At 42.1% G+C, this 15,372-nt stretch overlaps 1 protein-coding gene across 4 annotated transcripts in view; it reads right to left on the bottom strand.

Moving 5' to 3' along the window:
* The window catches only part of FNDC3A (fibronectin type III domain containing 3A), a 187,750-nt gene that overhangs the window by 78,769 nt on the left and 93,609 nt on the right, over nt 1-15,372 (bottom strand). For all 4 annotated transcript variants that reach the window (XM_066583972.1, XM_066583979.1, XM_066583986.1 and 1 more), the window contains exon 3: nt 1,644-1,719. In XM_066583972.1, coding sequence (XP_066440069.1) covers nt 1,644-1,719 — 76 coding nt within the window. The remainder of the gene's footprint in view (nt 1-1,643; nt 1,720-15,372) is intronic.

Genomic DNA, 15,372 nt, shown 5'->3' on the forward strand with positions numbered 1-15,372 from the left:
GGAAACACCAGGCCGAGGCTGAGAGAGGTTTGTTTTTCTCTGGTAAACAGAAAATAATCACATTCAACATTCACGATTTCTGAGTAAGGCCGGGTTCACACGAGTGTATATCGCTCATCACCATGTACTATCTTGGTGTGTATGGTAACGAAATACGTGTCAAGATAGGACATGAGCGAAACACGTGCGCAAGGAAAAAAAAACAAAACGCAGCAAGTCATGTGAGAGGCAACATGGCCAGCGATGGCAGATTGGTACAGCGTATCGCTTAGATGTGGAATATGCTGTACCGACACACTTGTGGGAGCCGGGCCCTAAAAGGGTTGGCTCACAAAAACAACCAGTATTTAAAAATAAGACCGCTGATCAACATGGGTCCAGTTTCTGTACCCCTTGGTGATCGGCTGTGATCTTTGGAGAAAACGGCATGGACACACAAAGTCGTACTGAGTGGAAAATACTGTTACAGAACAGAAGCGAGTCTTACAGAGCTGCTCTGTATAATGACACATAGAAGGCGGTCCCAAGAGGAGGATATGCCCTCTTTTCCAGGACTAAAATATTGGTGACCCATCCTCTGCTCTGGTGATCACTGCAGCCTCTTCACTGGATACCAGGCACAGTAGCATATTTGGTAGTGGCTATGCCTAGTCATTTACAAGAGGATACCACACTCAGGCGAATGCCGTGCCCTTATGTTTCTTACCGTATTTTTATTGCAAACATTTTGAATAATATATTCCTATAGTAAAACAAGTTAGAAGCAAAAGAAAAAAAAAACAGAAAGCAGAATAAATGCCAAGATAGAAATGACTCATCGCTGTAACTTTCTTAGAACGGACTAGTTCATTTGTAAAAGCCAACAACAATAAAAGTCCTGGGAGATACAACAAGAGGATTAAGGCCAGGCTTTAAAGTCTCTAAAGCCCAATCGCAAGCAAATAAAAAGGTCATTGCCAAAGAAAACCTGGCTCAAAAGACACTAGTGATGCAAGGATAGTGTAGAGGGGCGAGTAGGTGGGGTGGGGGACTAGAAGCCCATCATCTGCCATTAGAAAGAATGGGGTACACAAACAGGCCGAGGGACAGCTTTATCAGCAGGTACAATTCTGTCCAAAATGATATAACCGAATTAATCCCAAGGCCCCTTTTCACAGTTGATCACTGCAGATCTTGTGAATGAGTCCCCAATCAATCTAATATATTGATGACCTAATAAGCTACAACCAAAGTACAGGACAAACTTCATTCTGTAGTCCTACAGTAGGTACAGCCTCCTGAGGTCTGACCTTTATCTTTGGTTGGAGCTGTACTTTTAACAACTCAGTCACGCCCCATAGCCAGTTTAGATGTTAGAGTCCTAACGGCCCGTTTAGATGAAAGTGAAGCGCTGAGTGAGAAGCCAGTGATGTCTTTTAGTCTAAACGCTCTGCACAAGTGCTGGCAGCCCTAGCCGTGACGCCAGTGCTCGTGCAGTCATTTAAACAACCGGCGGCCCGTGTAAAAGGGCCATAATGGAAAATTTGAACAGCTGTTATATATATATATATTTTTTTTTTTAACGTACGGTACTCAAGAAGTGAATCTTTATCGCATTTGTAAAACTTGCTTAACTTGTTAAATTGTGAAAGCAGAGCTCTAACCTGTAATGCATTGAAACTGTCCATCTTCTCTTCTTATTGTAAATGCTTCCCCTGGGTTGACCTGAACCAAAATAACCTGCAAGAAAACAAGACAACAGCTAAATAAAATATTGTTAGCATAAAATAATATAGTAAAACATGGTGTACAGTAATAAGATACAATGGCTTTTGTCATTTCAGTTTTATAGGTGCCCACAAAACTGCATAGCTAAAACATACCTTACAGCTGGAACTGTAACCCATACTAACACAAGCTAACAGAGCGTCTTCATCAGTAAAGCTGGGATGCAGGCAGCGAGAACTGTAATTGTTGCCTGGACCAATATTGCAGGGGGTAGTAGAACAGGCCCGAATTGCAGTGGTAACGACAGAAGGGGAGAAGTACTACATATGGGGCCTCCTTGCAGCCAGCAAACCTGCAGCTAAATCAGTCAACAGAGCTAGGACGACAATTTTTTTATTTATTTTTTAATGTATGTGAAATTTCTCCTGATCGAAAATCAGGAAAGGTAAATCTTAATCATCAGCGAGGTATAAATAAAGGCAGGTTTGAATGTCATTAGATTTTACTTGGACATACATGCACATCATGCGGTGACATTGGAGTATGGTGCGGGCTCAGCTTCCAACCCATCAGGTATCAGCCATATGAGAGCGCTAAGGGGCCTTTAACATGCGCAGATTATTTCTGCAAAACACACGGGGCAGCTTAATCTGTTGCTGCGGATTTCTACTCCATAACCTGCATGTATACATGCTGCTACATTTTGTGCGTCTACAGAAACATTCCGCACGTGTAAAAGGTCCCATACACCCCACTTGCGGTGGCTGCAATCAAAGCTGGCACTGTTTGCAGCCATTTAATCACTTAGATGCCTTGTTCAATGCCAACCATAGCACCTAAACCATCAGTTGGGGACAAGGAGAGCCTCTTCGACAACCCATTGATTTTGCCCCACTTACAAAATGTAACAAAGTTGTTCAATTTATTTTCTAGTACCGTACAATAAATAATTCCATCCAGAAAATTACAACTCATCCAACTAAAAAAAGCCTTCGCATAGCCATGTAAGAAAAAAAAAAAAGAATTTGGTTCTTGGAAGAGTAGGAGGGAAAATAATGACAGAAAAAAAACTAAACAAAAGCAACACCGCCAACAGCTAAAAGGTTAAAATGATAGGTTAGCAAGTATCTATTAAAACCCAATCTTTTACACAATTTATCCATGAAGCAAGATATGAGGAGACGTCAGAGTCATCCATGAAGTTAACAGGATAACTACTTGATTGTAGTACTTGTAGGACTTGGTGAAAAATAAGACAAACATCAACAAGCCTTCCAAAGCCGAAAGCCGCAAGGGAGTAATCAGAGAAAATCTCTTGCAACTGTCATATTGCAATGATGAATAAACTACGCACCTTAAATTAAAGAGGTTTTCAGGGCAAATACTACTGATGACCTATTCTCAGGATACATCATGAGCGGTGCTCACCATCAATGCCACAACATAGGAGTATGTAGCGGAAGCAGTTAACTCCAACCCCTGTGAAGTGGCTGGTGCTCGTAATTGCAGGCACAGTTCTCATTAAGAATCAATGACAGCTGCCTGCATTTACCAGCTCTGACCGCTACACAGGAGTCTGAGCATCTGCTGCAGATCCATATATTATGGCAGGGACAGTAGGCGCCCAATTAGCGGGGGTCCCGAGTGGTAGACCCAAGCCGATCAATTATTGAGGACCAATCCTGAGAATAGTTCATCGATCGTATCTGCCTTGAAAACCCCTTTAACCCTTTGCAATCCAATTTTGAATTCAGGGTTTCCTAGGGGGCTCTCTCTTTCTGCCATTATACAATGGTGCCATCTGCTGGTGGCTAAAGCCAGTACTGCGGTGTGGGACGTGCTGGAGAGGCCCCTGACAACAGAGCGGCTAGTAATCTACAGTAAGAATACCCTGCCGGACATTTTCCGACATCGGAGCTGTACAGCCTTCAATCAGAATGTCTTTAGACGTCAGACAGTGGATTGGAAAAGGTTAAGACTGGGTTCAGAGGGCTTCATCACCTATGTTTTGTGTACATATCCGCCTGGCTGAAATACACCAGTATACCACCAAAAAAAAAAAAAAAATCGTCAAGTACACTAATCTATTCCAACAGGATCCTGTAAAAAACATGTCTGTTAAACAGATGCTGTAATAGTCCATGTGTGATGAATACCACTGTAAAGCATCTGTAACAGGCATACATGTAACACATGTGATGAGCATTTCAGGAGCTGTTCAAGACATATTAGTGAAATGCCAGTATAGCGTATTGGAGACTGATGCATTAGATAGATACCTAACCAGTAGAACCTATCACCCATAGGCTATAATGGCATTTGTTCAATGGAAACCTCCCGAAAAACCTCACTATGTATCCATACACAGATCCTATATGAATATATGGGTGATTGATAGAACAGCTCAACCAGTCTCCTATGGCCAATGTAATATGGAGCTACAGGGGCTCCTCGTGCTTCATCGGATGTGGTATATATTGGATAGATTTTTCTCTAGAGTCAATGTATGTTGTATTACGGAGTCAAAGAAAGATGCCATATGTTTCTTTTCCGTTGCACCGATATGGAATCTGAAACTAGCATCTGTATAAAACTGGAGCCTTATTTAGGTAGTATTAAGGCACCCATGAACAGTACTGTTGTATTATGTCTACACCGAAAGCTAGGGGCTGACTGGCCTTTGGTGGAGTGAACGCCCCGTCACGACCCTAGCTTCCGATTGGCTAGTTCTGTGGCTGGGAGGGAGGAGACTGAGAGCCGAGGTACTTTGGCAACAGCAGGGAACAATGACAGCGGGGCCAGCTTGTTTCTCCCCTGATGCCAAACTCATACCCCTGGCCACTGCACTAGCCGGGACCACTGTTACTCAGCTCCCTGTTGCTCTCCCCGGCGGACTGGAACCTCCACTCCCGCCCCCCCCCACCCCCACTGTAAATGTGCTCCACGCTCCTCTCCCTGCTGCACTGCCACCTGGCCTCCCTGCCGCACAGCCATGTGTGCTCTGGTTACCCCTGCGGCTGCTGCAGCCGGGATCAGAGCTGTCGCCCAAGATGATGGTAGGCTTCCGGGGATGGGTCACCTTGGATGCAGAGTTAGTTTAAGTGTTAGGCTTACATTATTACGTGTAAACAGCTAATAATGTAAGCCTAACACTTTAACTAACCCTAACCCTGCATCCAAGGCAAACCAAGCTGCTAGGACCTTGCTCCAGGCAGCCAATCACTAGCTTGTGGGCGTACACTCGGCATATAAAGCCCATCACTAGGTCTCCACCCATACTTGTGATGGAGACAAGGTACAACAGTACCTCCATGAACCTGTATAGGCACCTTATTATGGTCCATGAATCTGCACAAGTGCGGGAAATGAGCCGAATGAATAAGTAGTTCGCTAGTATTTTTTCTGCAAAGCATCAGAAGCCCACTATGACTAAAGTAGAAAACACATGGCTTTTCAACAACTGTACCTTTTGCTTGGGGCTGTCATCCTCAATAACAGCTGTTAAGCCACAGGTTGCCTAGTGCCATTATTAAGAAACATCAAAACTTATTAGCAACACAAAGCATGAAAGGAATCTGAAATGTATAATTATACAGTAAAGGTACAGCGCTGTGAGTTGTGACATGAGGATTGGAAATATGTATGATTAGCGCGGTGCAATTATTCTGACATCAAGATTCATTTGCTTGCACACAACAGGCGGCAGGAATTATAATAGATCACACACAAATTCTCTGAAAATGAATTTTAGAGAGAAAAATACTAACATTTCTAACAACTGAGCAGACCAGTCTTACCCATGTTCATATCCGACACTGCGCTCTAATTGTCAATTACATTTGACATATTTAGCAACGGTAGTAATAACCATGAGTATAACCTATTCTCTTCCAAGAGGTATCCCTTACTTCTGTGTCAAAACACGGAAACTGCAGGAAATTTCTTTATCCTACCTATTTGTTTATGTATAGTTTGTTACGAAGAAAAAAACATATTTCACAGGAAAAAAAAACAGTCCCTGGTTTACTTAAACCTGCTACAGCACAAAAGAAATTATCCTTTACTAAAGTCAATAGAGATTGCAAAAATCCTTTCACAGTCACCTATGTAAAGAAAATACGTCTTCTGCATGATGACCAAATAAGGTGGTTACATGACTTAAGTCTCAAAATTGAGTTGCATTGAGAGTCAATAAAAGCATGAAATAAGATTAAAAGCTATGGAAACCTTCTGAATGAAAAATCAATACACACATATTACAAAGTCTCTGCAGAAAAAAATGCTGCATTTTATCTGTGTTTTGCATTTATTTTTGCTTCTCGTGCATTTAGAAAGCCTCATACAGTGAAGCACGAGCAGCTCCAACTGGCACCATTGTTACAGGTCCCTGTGTCTATTGGAACCATTTCCAGACAGTGCCCATTACATGTGCTGCCCTTGACATCCACCATCTCCTCTATTTCCAGTGGTGTGCCGAAATTGGACTGCCATGGAGGCGAACCAGATTATCTTCAACAACAAACCGAGGTTTAGTTTTGGCACCGACATGTTCATGGCTGAGGGCGAGAACCTCAATCCTGCGTTTGCTGTGGAGCAGCACTCTCCCCACTGCTGGTGTGATGGCCTGGGGGCTGTCACATATGAAATTCGGTCACCCCTAGTAGTGGTACGAAGGACAATAACAGCTCAGCGATGAGTTCAGAACATCCTGCAGCCACATGTTTTGTCTCTCATGGCAGGGCTTCCAAGAGGCATTTTCCAGTAAGATAATGCTCGGCCGCACACAGCAAGGGGGTTACAGGAATGTTTCCACAACATTTATGGACAATACAAAATGTATGGGACCATCTGGGATGTCAACTTGAACAGCCTAAGAGTTTGCACGATCTAAAGGCTCAATTACAGCAAATGTGGAATGATATGATGCAACATACCATACAGAACCCACATGCCTCCATGCCCGCCCATATCTCATCTTGTATCCAAGCCAGAGGTGACTCAAAAGGGTACTAGAGCCTCCCTTCACATGCTTAGTTTTCCACAATAAATTATCATGTTGCTCCGACACCGTATTCACTTACTTTATCAGCATTACAATCATTTTTCAAAGTATTCCAAAAATGTTTCAATCAAAGTTGCATTCAATTCCGACAACTTCTAGGTGCTTGATTTTTTTAGTTCATTTCTCTAAAATACTGTAGTGCCCTCTACAATAAGAGTGCTGAGATATCATGCTGCTCATAGTTTGCACATAAATCTTGTTGCAGGTTGTTTAAACAATTTTCAAATAAAAAAAAAATATATTTTTATGTCACAATCTATATTTAGAAGACATCCTGACATCCCGGAGTTTTCACTCTGGACACCAAACCTCAAGTATTTCTTTGTGTTTGGGAACTCGTCTCTTCTGTAATGTGATATTTAACCCTTTCCAATCCACTGTCTGACATCTAAAGACATTATGATTTAAGGCTGTACAGCTCCGATGTTGGAAGACATCCGTCGGGGTTCTCTTACTGTATATTGCTAGCCTCTCTGCTGTCGAAGCCTATCCAACGTGTCACCTCAGGCAGTACTGGCTTTAGCCAGCATATAGTGTCGTTGTATAATGGCAGAAAAAGAGTAAGCTCCCTAGGAAAACCAGGATACAAATTGGATGGGAAAGGGTTCTATTCAATAAAATGTAAAAGTTCTTTTTATTGAGGCTTTCGCATGCTGACGTCTTTTGTATCTGGCCATTGTGCAGCAGAGTGTGTGTTGATGGTTGTAGTGTATGCAACTTTGATTTATTGTATTGCAATTTTTCCATCCCTGCCCCTCTCACCTGCTTGCCTGTCACACTCTGGAAGTCCCCAATGTACATTGCAGTTACTTCCATGCAGTGCAGCCTCCTGTCTGACACCTTGTTAACGTTCTCTATGCTAGGCTAACACTCCCATGAAGCTTCAGCACAGCATCACATGAGCAGCTAGAGCCTGTCCCATCTTGGCCTGCAGAGATGACCCATCAAATGACCCACCCGAGGAGGCCAGGAGTTTCAGACTAAAGGAATAACTAACAAAGGTAATACTAGCTGACTTCTAAATACTGGGAGGCTAGTTACAATGAATGAAAACAAAATGTAAGAAAGTGTAGCATTATCTCAAGCAAGACGTCCACCTCCATGATCATGTACAACACAACTGTACAAAAACTGTTTTTGGCAGGTGTGGAAAAAAGCTGCAAAGTAAGAATCCTTTCAAAAATAGAAGTGTTTATAGTTAAAATGCAAAGTGGATGAACAAAAGAGAAAGTAAATCAAATTGATATTTGGTGTGATCACTAAAGAATTGATGGTTTAAAAGTAGAGATGAGCGAGCGTACTCGTTAAGGGAAATTACTCGAGCGAGTATCGCCATTTTCGTGTACATGCCTGCTCGTCCGAAAAGATTCAGGGGCCGGCGGGGGGGGGGGGGGGGGGGAAATCTCTCTCTTTTTCTCCCCCCCCCCGCTCACTCCCGCAACTCACCGCTCACCCCCGCCAGCCCCCGAATCTTTTCGGACGAGCAGGCATGTACTCGAAAATGGCGATACTCGCTCGAGTAATTTGCCTTAACGAGCACGCTTGCTCCTCTCCATTTAAAAGCAAAGGGTGGTCACACCAAATATAAATTTGATTTAATTTCTCTTTTGTTCATCCACTTTGCATTTCAACTATTAACACTTCTATTTTTGAAAGCATTCTTGCTTTGCAGAATTTCTTTTTACGCACACCTGCCTAAAACGTTTGCACAGATATGCAATCAGAAAATGGGAACCGATTAGAAAAAAAAATTGTGTGTGTATATCAGTATATGGTATTACTTAGCGGAGAAAAAAAACTTAGGTAATGAATTCACTTTAACTAGTCTTGTCAGATGTATTTAACACTTCATTGTTTTCAATCTCAATAAGATACGCCAATTACCAAAAACAGTCAGAAGCCACACAACTATTTCAAAAGAGTTCTATGTTAAAGACTCTGCTAATATATGTAAATCAGGGGGGAAAACCTTCAGGATTTGCATATATTTCCTTAGTCCTCTATAGTTCATTGAGAGTTGGGATAGTTAAATCGGCCTATTGTATCCTGAAAAACTAAAAGGTCTAGAAAATAGGCTCACAAACCAGAGTGATCTCAAGCCAAGCTGCACTCGTATCCAAAAATACAGTATGACCCTACAGGTCACGTAATATGCAAAACAAGCCTGTGTTTACAGGGGCTCTGTAATACAATATGCTAAACAGTCTGGTGGACTAGAGGGATTAATCAGAAAAATCTAGATGCCATCAACCAAAGGAAAGACATTGACACAATATTGGATCACTTGCTCAAATCATTAAAGCAACCGAGCATCCGCAAGGTAAAAGCCATGCCCCATTGTACATATACATAATGTATCTCTTTCCATCTCACTCAATACTCACATTTTCTTTACCATCCATTATTAGCTTGTTATCTAGACTCCGATGTGCACTCAGTAGATCAATCGCCTTCCTACTAAATTAACTCTCAACTGTATTAAAGAAGTTGTACCAAAATTGCCAGCTACGCCCTTTCCACAGGAGAGAGGATAACTTGCTGATTGGTAGGGGGCTCATCGCTAAGACCCCCGCCGATCTCCAGAACGAGACTCCCATGTTTCACTTTGACTATCATTGTGGAAGTTGCATCTACCCCTGTAGTGAGGTCACTGTGAATGGAGCGCTTGCCGAGCATGCGCGGTCAAGGCTCTATTCATTTCAATGGCGCTGACGGAATAATCCAGTGGGTGCTGCTTGAGTATCTCAGCCGTCCCATTGAAAGTAAATGGAGCGCTAGTGTGACTAGCTCTCCCAACAGTCTCCGGCCTACTGCGAAGGAACACGGGATAACCAATCTTGAGATCAGCGGAGGTTACAGAGGTGAAACCCCCACCGGTCAGCAAATCATCAACTATCCTGTGGATGGGGAATAAATTACAGTTTTGTTACAACCCTTTAAAGGAAAGCAAACTCCATGAAGTCCCTATGTGGAACGAAAAAGGCCTCTCTTAATTCACAAACTACAGACACCACCATCAATGCCTGTATTATAGTGATGGTGGAAATTTACAGTATATCCTCAATTGTAGCCAAGAATGATTACTCATGTGTTTGCAAAACTCAGATATATATTAGAGAATTGCTTATAATGCAGTGCCCTATATACTGCACAAAAAGCAGACTTGGATAAGTAATAGTTGGCATACTGTATGATTCTGTTATGATACACCAGTACATTGGGCTCTGTTCATGAACAATACAATTGAAGTATACTTTTTTGCAGGACTGAATAAGTAGGTTATTAAAAAAATAAAAAAAAAAAAATAATAGACACACACGCACGGCACTGTATACACACACACCTACTCATTAATTTCAAAAACACCCCCGGATTTGTCATTCTCTGTAAGGATGAACGCAATATGTGCATTTTGCTCAGAAATTAGTTCGCCTGCTGTTTTAAACACTTTCAGCACTCACATGCATCATTTTTATACATTATTTATATAAATACCCTTGAAAACGGCAGTTTTTGAAGAACTGGAGCTGCATAAGAGAAATGGTCTTTGTTTCCCAAAGCAACCAATCGAAGCACAGCTTTTATTTTATCCAAGATCAGAATATGAAATTAAACTTACAAGAGCGCCGCCATGTATTTTGATACGGTGTAAATTGGTGAAAGCTTGTTAAGCGATCCCATAAATGGCGCCCAGCATGGATTTATCAATCGAAAAGAAACAGCTCTCTTAATTATCCCAAATTCAACAATCTGCATAAAATATGCCCCATGGAAGTGTCCCCATTGGAAGAGCCCAGGGCCTGATGGGCTACCTATTTATTACTACAAAATCTTCCTTCCCACTCAGCAATCTCATATGCTTAAACTATCCATCACTGTGCTGCAAGGGTCGCAATCCCTAGAAGTTCACATACTGATTCATAAAGGAGGGAAAGGACCCAGAGTTCAGCAAACGCTACAGACAGATTTCACTTCTAAACCCCGATCTCGAGATTTATGCTAGACTTCTGGCTAAAGGTCTGAGACCATTCTCATCTTCCTTAATTGCTCTAGAACAAGTGGAACTTGTCAGAGGAAGGAAGAATAGGGACAATACAACCACTTAACCCAAAGGTACCTTTTACATAGGACGACAGCCATCCCATGGACTACCGCCTGAATATCACCCGTCACAAGAGAGATAGTCGTTTAAGTGAATGGAAGTGGAGCGACAGGTAGATAGTTCACATGGGCCGACAGTTGCTTGCTATTAAGTTCCACTAAAAACCAAGTGACTCAGATAGGTAAGAGATTTCTCACTCAGTGCCCAATCAGCGGCCGCGTGTACAAGGGAAGCCTAATTGCCCGAATTCACAGTTTCCAGCAATAATTCTCACCAAGTCTCCTTAGGGAGAGCAACTATATACTATAAATTAAGTGAGGAGACTCAAATGGCCATGCACACTCCTCTGGGTAATATGCAAATAAGGGAGATGGAATAAATCCTCCGCAGTGCCACCTATTAAAAGGCAGCATTCCTTTAAGTCAAAGTCAGACTTTTTATACAAGCCTCAGTCATTGTAACAAGGCTTGTATAAAAAGTCTGACTTTGACTTGAAGGAATGCTGCCTTTCAATAGGTGGCACTGTGGAGGATTTATTCCATCTCCCTTATTTACATATTACCCAGAGGAGCGTGCATGGCCATTTGAGTCTCCTCACTTAGTTTATAGTATATAGTTGCTCTCCCTAATGAGAAAAGAGCATTTCTGACCCCTGTCCCAGGCCTCTCACTAACAAAGCCAGACTCCTACTGTACACTGATGAAGGGCAATAACCCTGAAACAGCTGTATGTACTTGGGGTCTGGCTTTGCTTTTAATTCCGAGTCATTGTAACAAGGCTTGTATAAAAAGTCTGACTTTGACTTGAAGGAATGCTGACTTTCAATAGGTGGCATTGTGGAGGATTTATTCCATCTCCCTTATTTGCATTCTCACCAAGTGTAACGCTACCTTAATGCAATAAACTAAACTCACGTTTCTGGGAATTTATGCAGAAAAAAAGGTCTTCAACAGGGTAGATAAGCCCTATATGCAAGAAGTGTTGAGATTCTTTTTCGCTCCCCCTATCCCACAATCTACATTAATGCAGTCATGCAACTATATAGACTACTAACAGTTATGATCAGGAGAAATGGCACAACTGTCACAGTCTTAAAGGGGTTGTCCCGCGGCAGCAAGTGGGTCTATACACTTCTGTATGGCCATATTAATGCACTTTGTAATGTACATTGTGCATTAATTATGAGCCATACAGAAGTTATAAGAAGTTTTTCACTTACCTGCTCCGTTGCTAGCGTCCTCGTTTCCATGGAGCCCGCCTAATTTTCGGCGTCTAATGGCCAAATTAGACGCGCTTGCGCAGTCCGGGTCTTCTTCTTTTCTCAATGGGGCCGCTCGTGCAGGATGCCGGCTCCGTGTAGCTCCGCCCTGTCACGTGCCGATTCCAGCCAATCAGGAGGCTGGAATCGGCAATGGACCGCACAGAAGCCCTGCGGTCCACCGAGGGAGAAGATCCCGGCGGCCATCTTCAGCAGGTAAGTAAGAAGTCACCGGAGCGCGGGGATTCAGGTAAGCGCTGTGCGGTGTTCTTTTTTAACCCCTGCATCGGGGTTGTCTCGCGCCGAACGGGGGGGGTTGAAAAAAAAAACAAAACCCGTTTCGGCGCGGGACAACCCCTTTAAATGGGACTAAACAAGGTTGCTCTTTGTCTCTCTTGCTTAATGTGTTATTGATGGAGACATTAATCCATGCTATAAGACAATATATGGAATTTGGGGCCTTTGGTTTTAAGAGACGATACTATAAAACAGCTGTATTTGCAGATGACCTTCTAATTCTTATATCTGAGCCCGTTCCAGAGATCCCCCACACTTAGTTTTATTTGATACTTTTAGGAAGCTGTCGGCATAAATATAAAGATCTCCTTGATTGAAACTTAAAAGTCACCTTTAAATGGCGATAGCAATATATCACATGTTTGGGCATAAAACTAAGCAGACAATGACCAGATCTACTAACAGTGAACTATCTTCCCCTCCTGCAGTTTTTCTAAGACAATTTTTCTTCCTGGTCTGCACTTTTTAATTTGTCGAGTGGAAGAAAAAAAAAATCTTGTATAAGGCCCAGTTCTCCCTAAATTTAACCATTTACTCCAAAATGCTTCCTATCGCAGTCCCCCTGGCATTCTTTTTTAGGGCAAGCCTTTGCTTCATAATTCGATTTGGAATAACAAGCAGCCAAATTAAAATCTCATCAACCCTATCCAGATCACTATGGTGTCTGGGGGCTCCCAATTCACTAATATACTCCCAAGCTACTCTCCTAATGAGGACCGTCGACTGGGTCTGCAAACTGGATAGCAAGCTTTGGATTGCACTGGAGCAACACATTTCTCTGTTCACACTAAGGTGACCAATCTTAGGCCAGCCAGGAAGTTTCATGTACCAACATACCCCAAATGAGCTAATCAAAGTTACTCTAAATGCTTGGTCCAAGTATCACTAGACTTTTACCCTTCCTGACTAACATATTTCTAATTTGACAGACCTTCCTACCTCTGACTCACCAACTTCCACTGACAAACTCACTCATAGCTCTCAGATACCCCAAGATTCAGATATAGAAGATGGTGGAACTCTAATTTTTCTAAAGGCCTGGCAGTCTAAAACAACATTTTTTTAAATTCACTACCTCCAGTATCTAGCATTAAAGAAGGCAGCGCTCTCATTAATAGCCAGAGGACCACTTGATAGAGTTTTAACCCAATTGGAAAAAAATGCTTTCCAAGGCGAGCTATCCCTCTAAGCTGCTCTTAACACTTTACCAATCAGTTTTGTGAAAGGCGTGCCATTGAAACACTTTTTTACATTATTCAGGGAGAAAGAGCTTAGGACTCAATTTACAAATACTCAAATAAGAAAGGTCTACCAACTATCTCATGGCCCATTAAAATGCATTAAGAGTGCAGAAAAAAAACTCAAAAGAATATCAAAATGGTAAACCACCCCTACACAGACCCATCTGTACTATTCTTCTACCTCAGACATCTGTTGGAGATGTAACCAGGAGCCCAGCATGTATTTACACATTTGCACTGTTAATCTCTAAGGCCATTCTGCAATGAGCTCCTTGTCTTTTCCAGTCATATATGCTGAAGTTTACATACAGTTACAGTGGGTACTTCTCAACATACCGATTGAAGGTCTTAACAACTGGGGCAACAAACAGTTATCTTTTCTATTGGCCAGAGCCCAACTTCTAATTCCTCCTCTTTGGAAGACTTCACAATGTCCTTCTGTGAATAACTAGTTGAAGAAGGTAGACCAACACATTTCTAACTGAAGAGACTACTGCCCTGGCAGCTCATTCCTTTACATACTTTTATCTTGGATCCCTAGTGCAAATTTCATATCTCCACAGAGTACCTCTTATCGATTGATATTTATGACCTCCTGATCCTCTAGCCTCGCCCAACCTTGATAGGCCACTCCAAACTCTCTTGGTTTTCAGAATAAGTGGTGCACTCAACCCACTTTCTCATCCCTTTATACAATTCTCACTCCCCTTTCTCCCCCCTTGCCCGTTATTCACTGTTCTAAGTACTTTTATATTTCTATTCTTCTAGGCACATTTGGATACAAAGTTTATTGTGCCATTTCAGGTTTATTCAATTTTTTTCCCCTCCTTTTCAAATATGTGCCACAATGTAAGAACTTTGTTTTAGTTATATTATTAATCTGCTTACGGTTATTGAAAATGCAATAAAAAAATAACTTTATAAAGAAAAGCAATCTGCCATAGTGTGTTTGAAAAATGCAGGACACAGTTTGTGTGTATCCTCAAGAGATACGCTGAAAACAAGAGTGCTCGTGGCTGACCATGACATGGTGACCTCAAGGGATTCAAAAAACAGGAGGACAAATTTATCAGAGTGTTACAAATGGGACAGATTCAAAACAGCTCGTCAGATCCATGCTGCTCCGATGAAAAAGAGGAAGAAAAGCATGTAATCACAGTCGTTTAACGGGAGGTGATGCAGCCCAAAAACCGTTGCTTAGGACCATTAATAAATAGAAGAGGCTATTGTAAGCTAAAAAGCACAAGAACTGAACCACTAGTCAATGGAAGAAGGTTCTTTTCATTAACGAATCGAAGTTTCAGGCGTTTGTGTCCAAGTGACAAAAGTTTGTTGTGTAACAGTTGAGCGCATGTTTCCTGTTTGCATTCATTCCACAGTCAAGTATGGAGGAAATTCCATAACGATCTGGAGAGGTTTTGAATGTGGTGCGGTTGTTGATTTAGTAGAAATAGAAGGAATCATGGACTCTGTTCTACCACAACATTGTAGTACACCAAGTCATGCCTTCTGGCTCCGGTCGTACGGTTAATGGTTTCCCACTACAGCAAGATAGCGTGAGACACCTATTGATTTGTATTGGGCCACTCATACCTGCATGTTTTATCTTGGTTCGTATTAAATGCGCATATGCTCCAAAATAGTACATGGGGATGGGCGGCACACAGCAAGTATGTGTGTAATTTCGTACTAGCTACGTGCTCTC

Source organism: Eleutherodactylus coqui, chromosome 1 (assembly GCF_035609145.1).
Source record: "Eleutherodactylus coqui strain aEleCoq1 chromosome 1, aEleCoq1.hap1, whole genome shotgun sequence".
Lineage (NCBI taxonomy): Eukaryota > Metazoa > Chordata > Amphibia > Anura > Eleutherodactylidae > Eleutherodactylus > Eleutherodactylus coqui.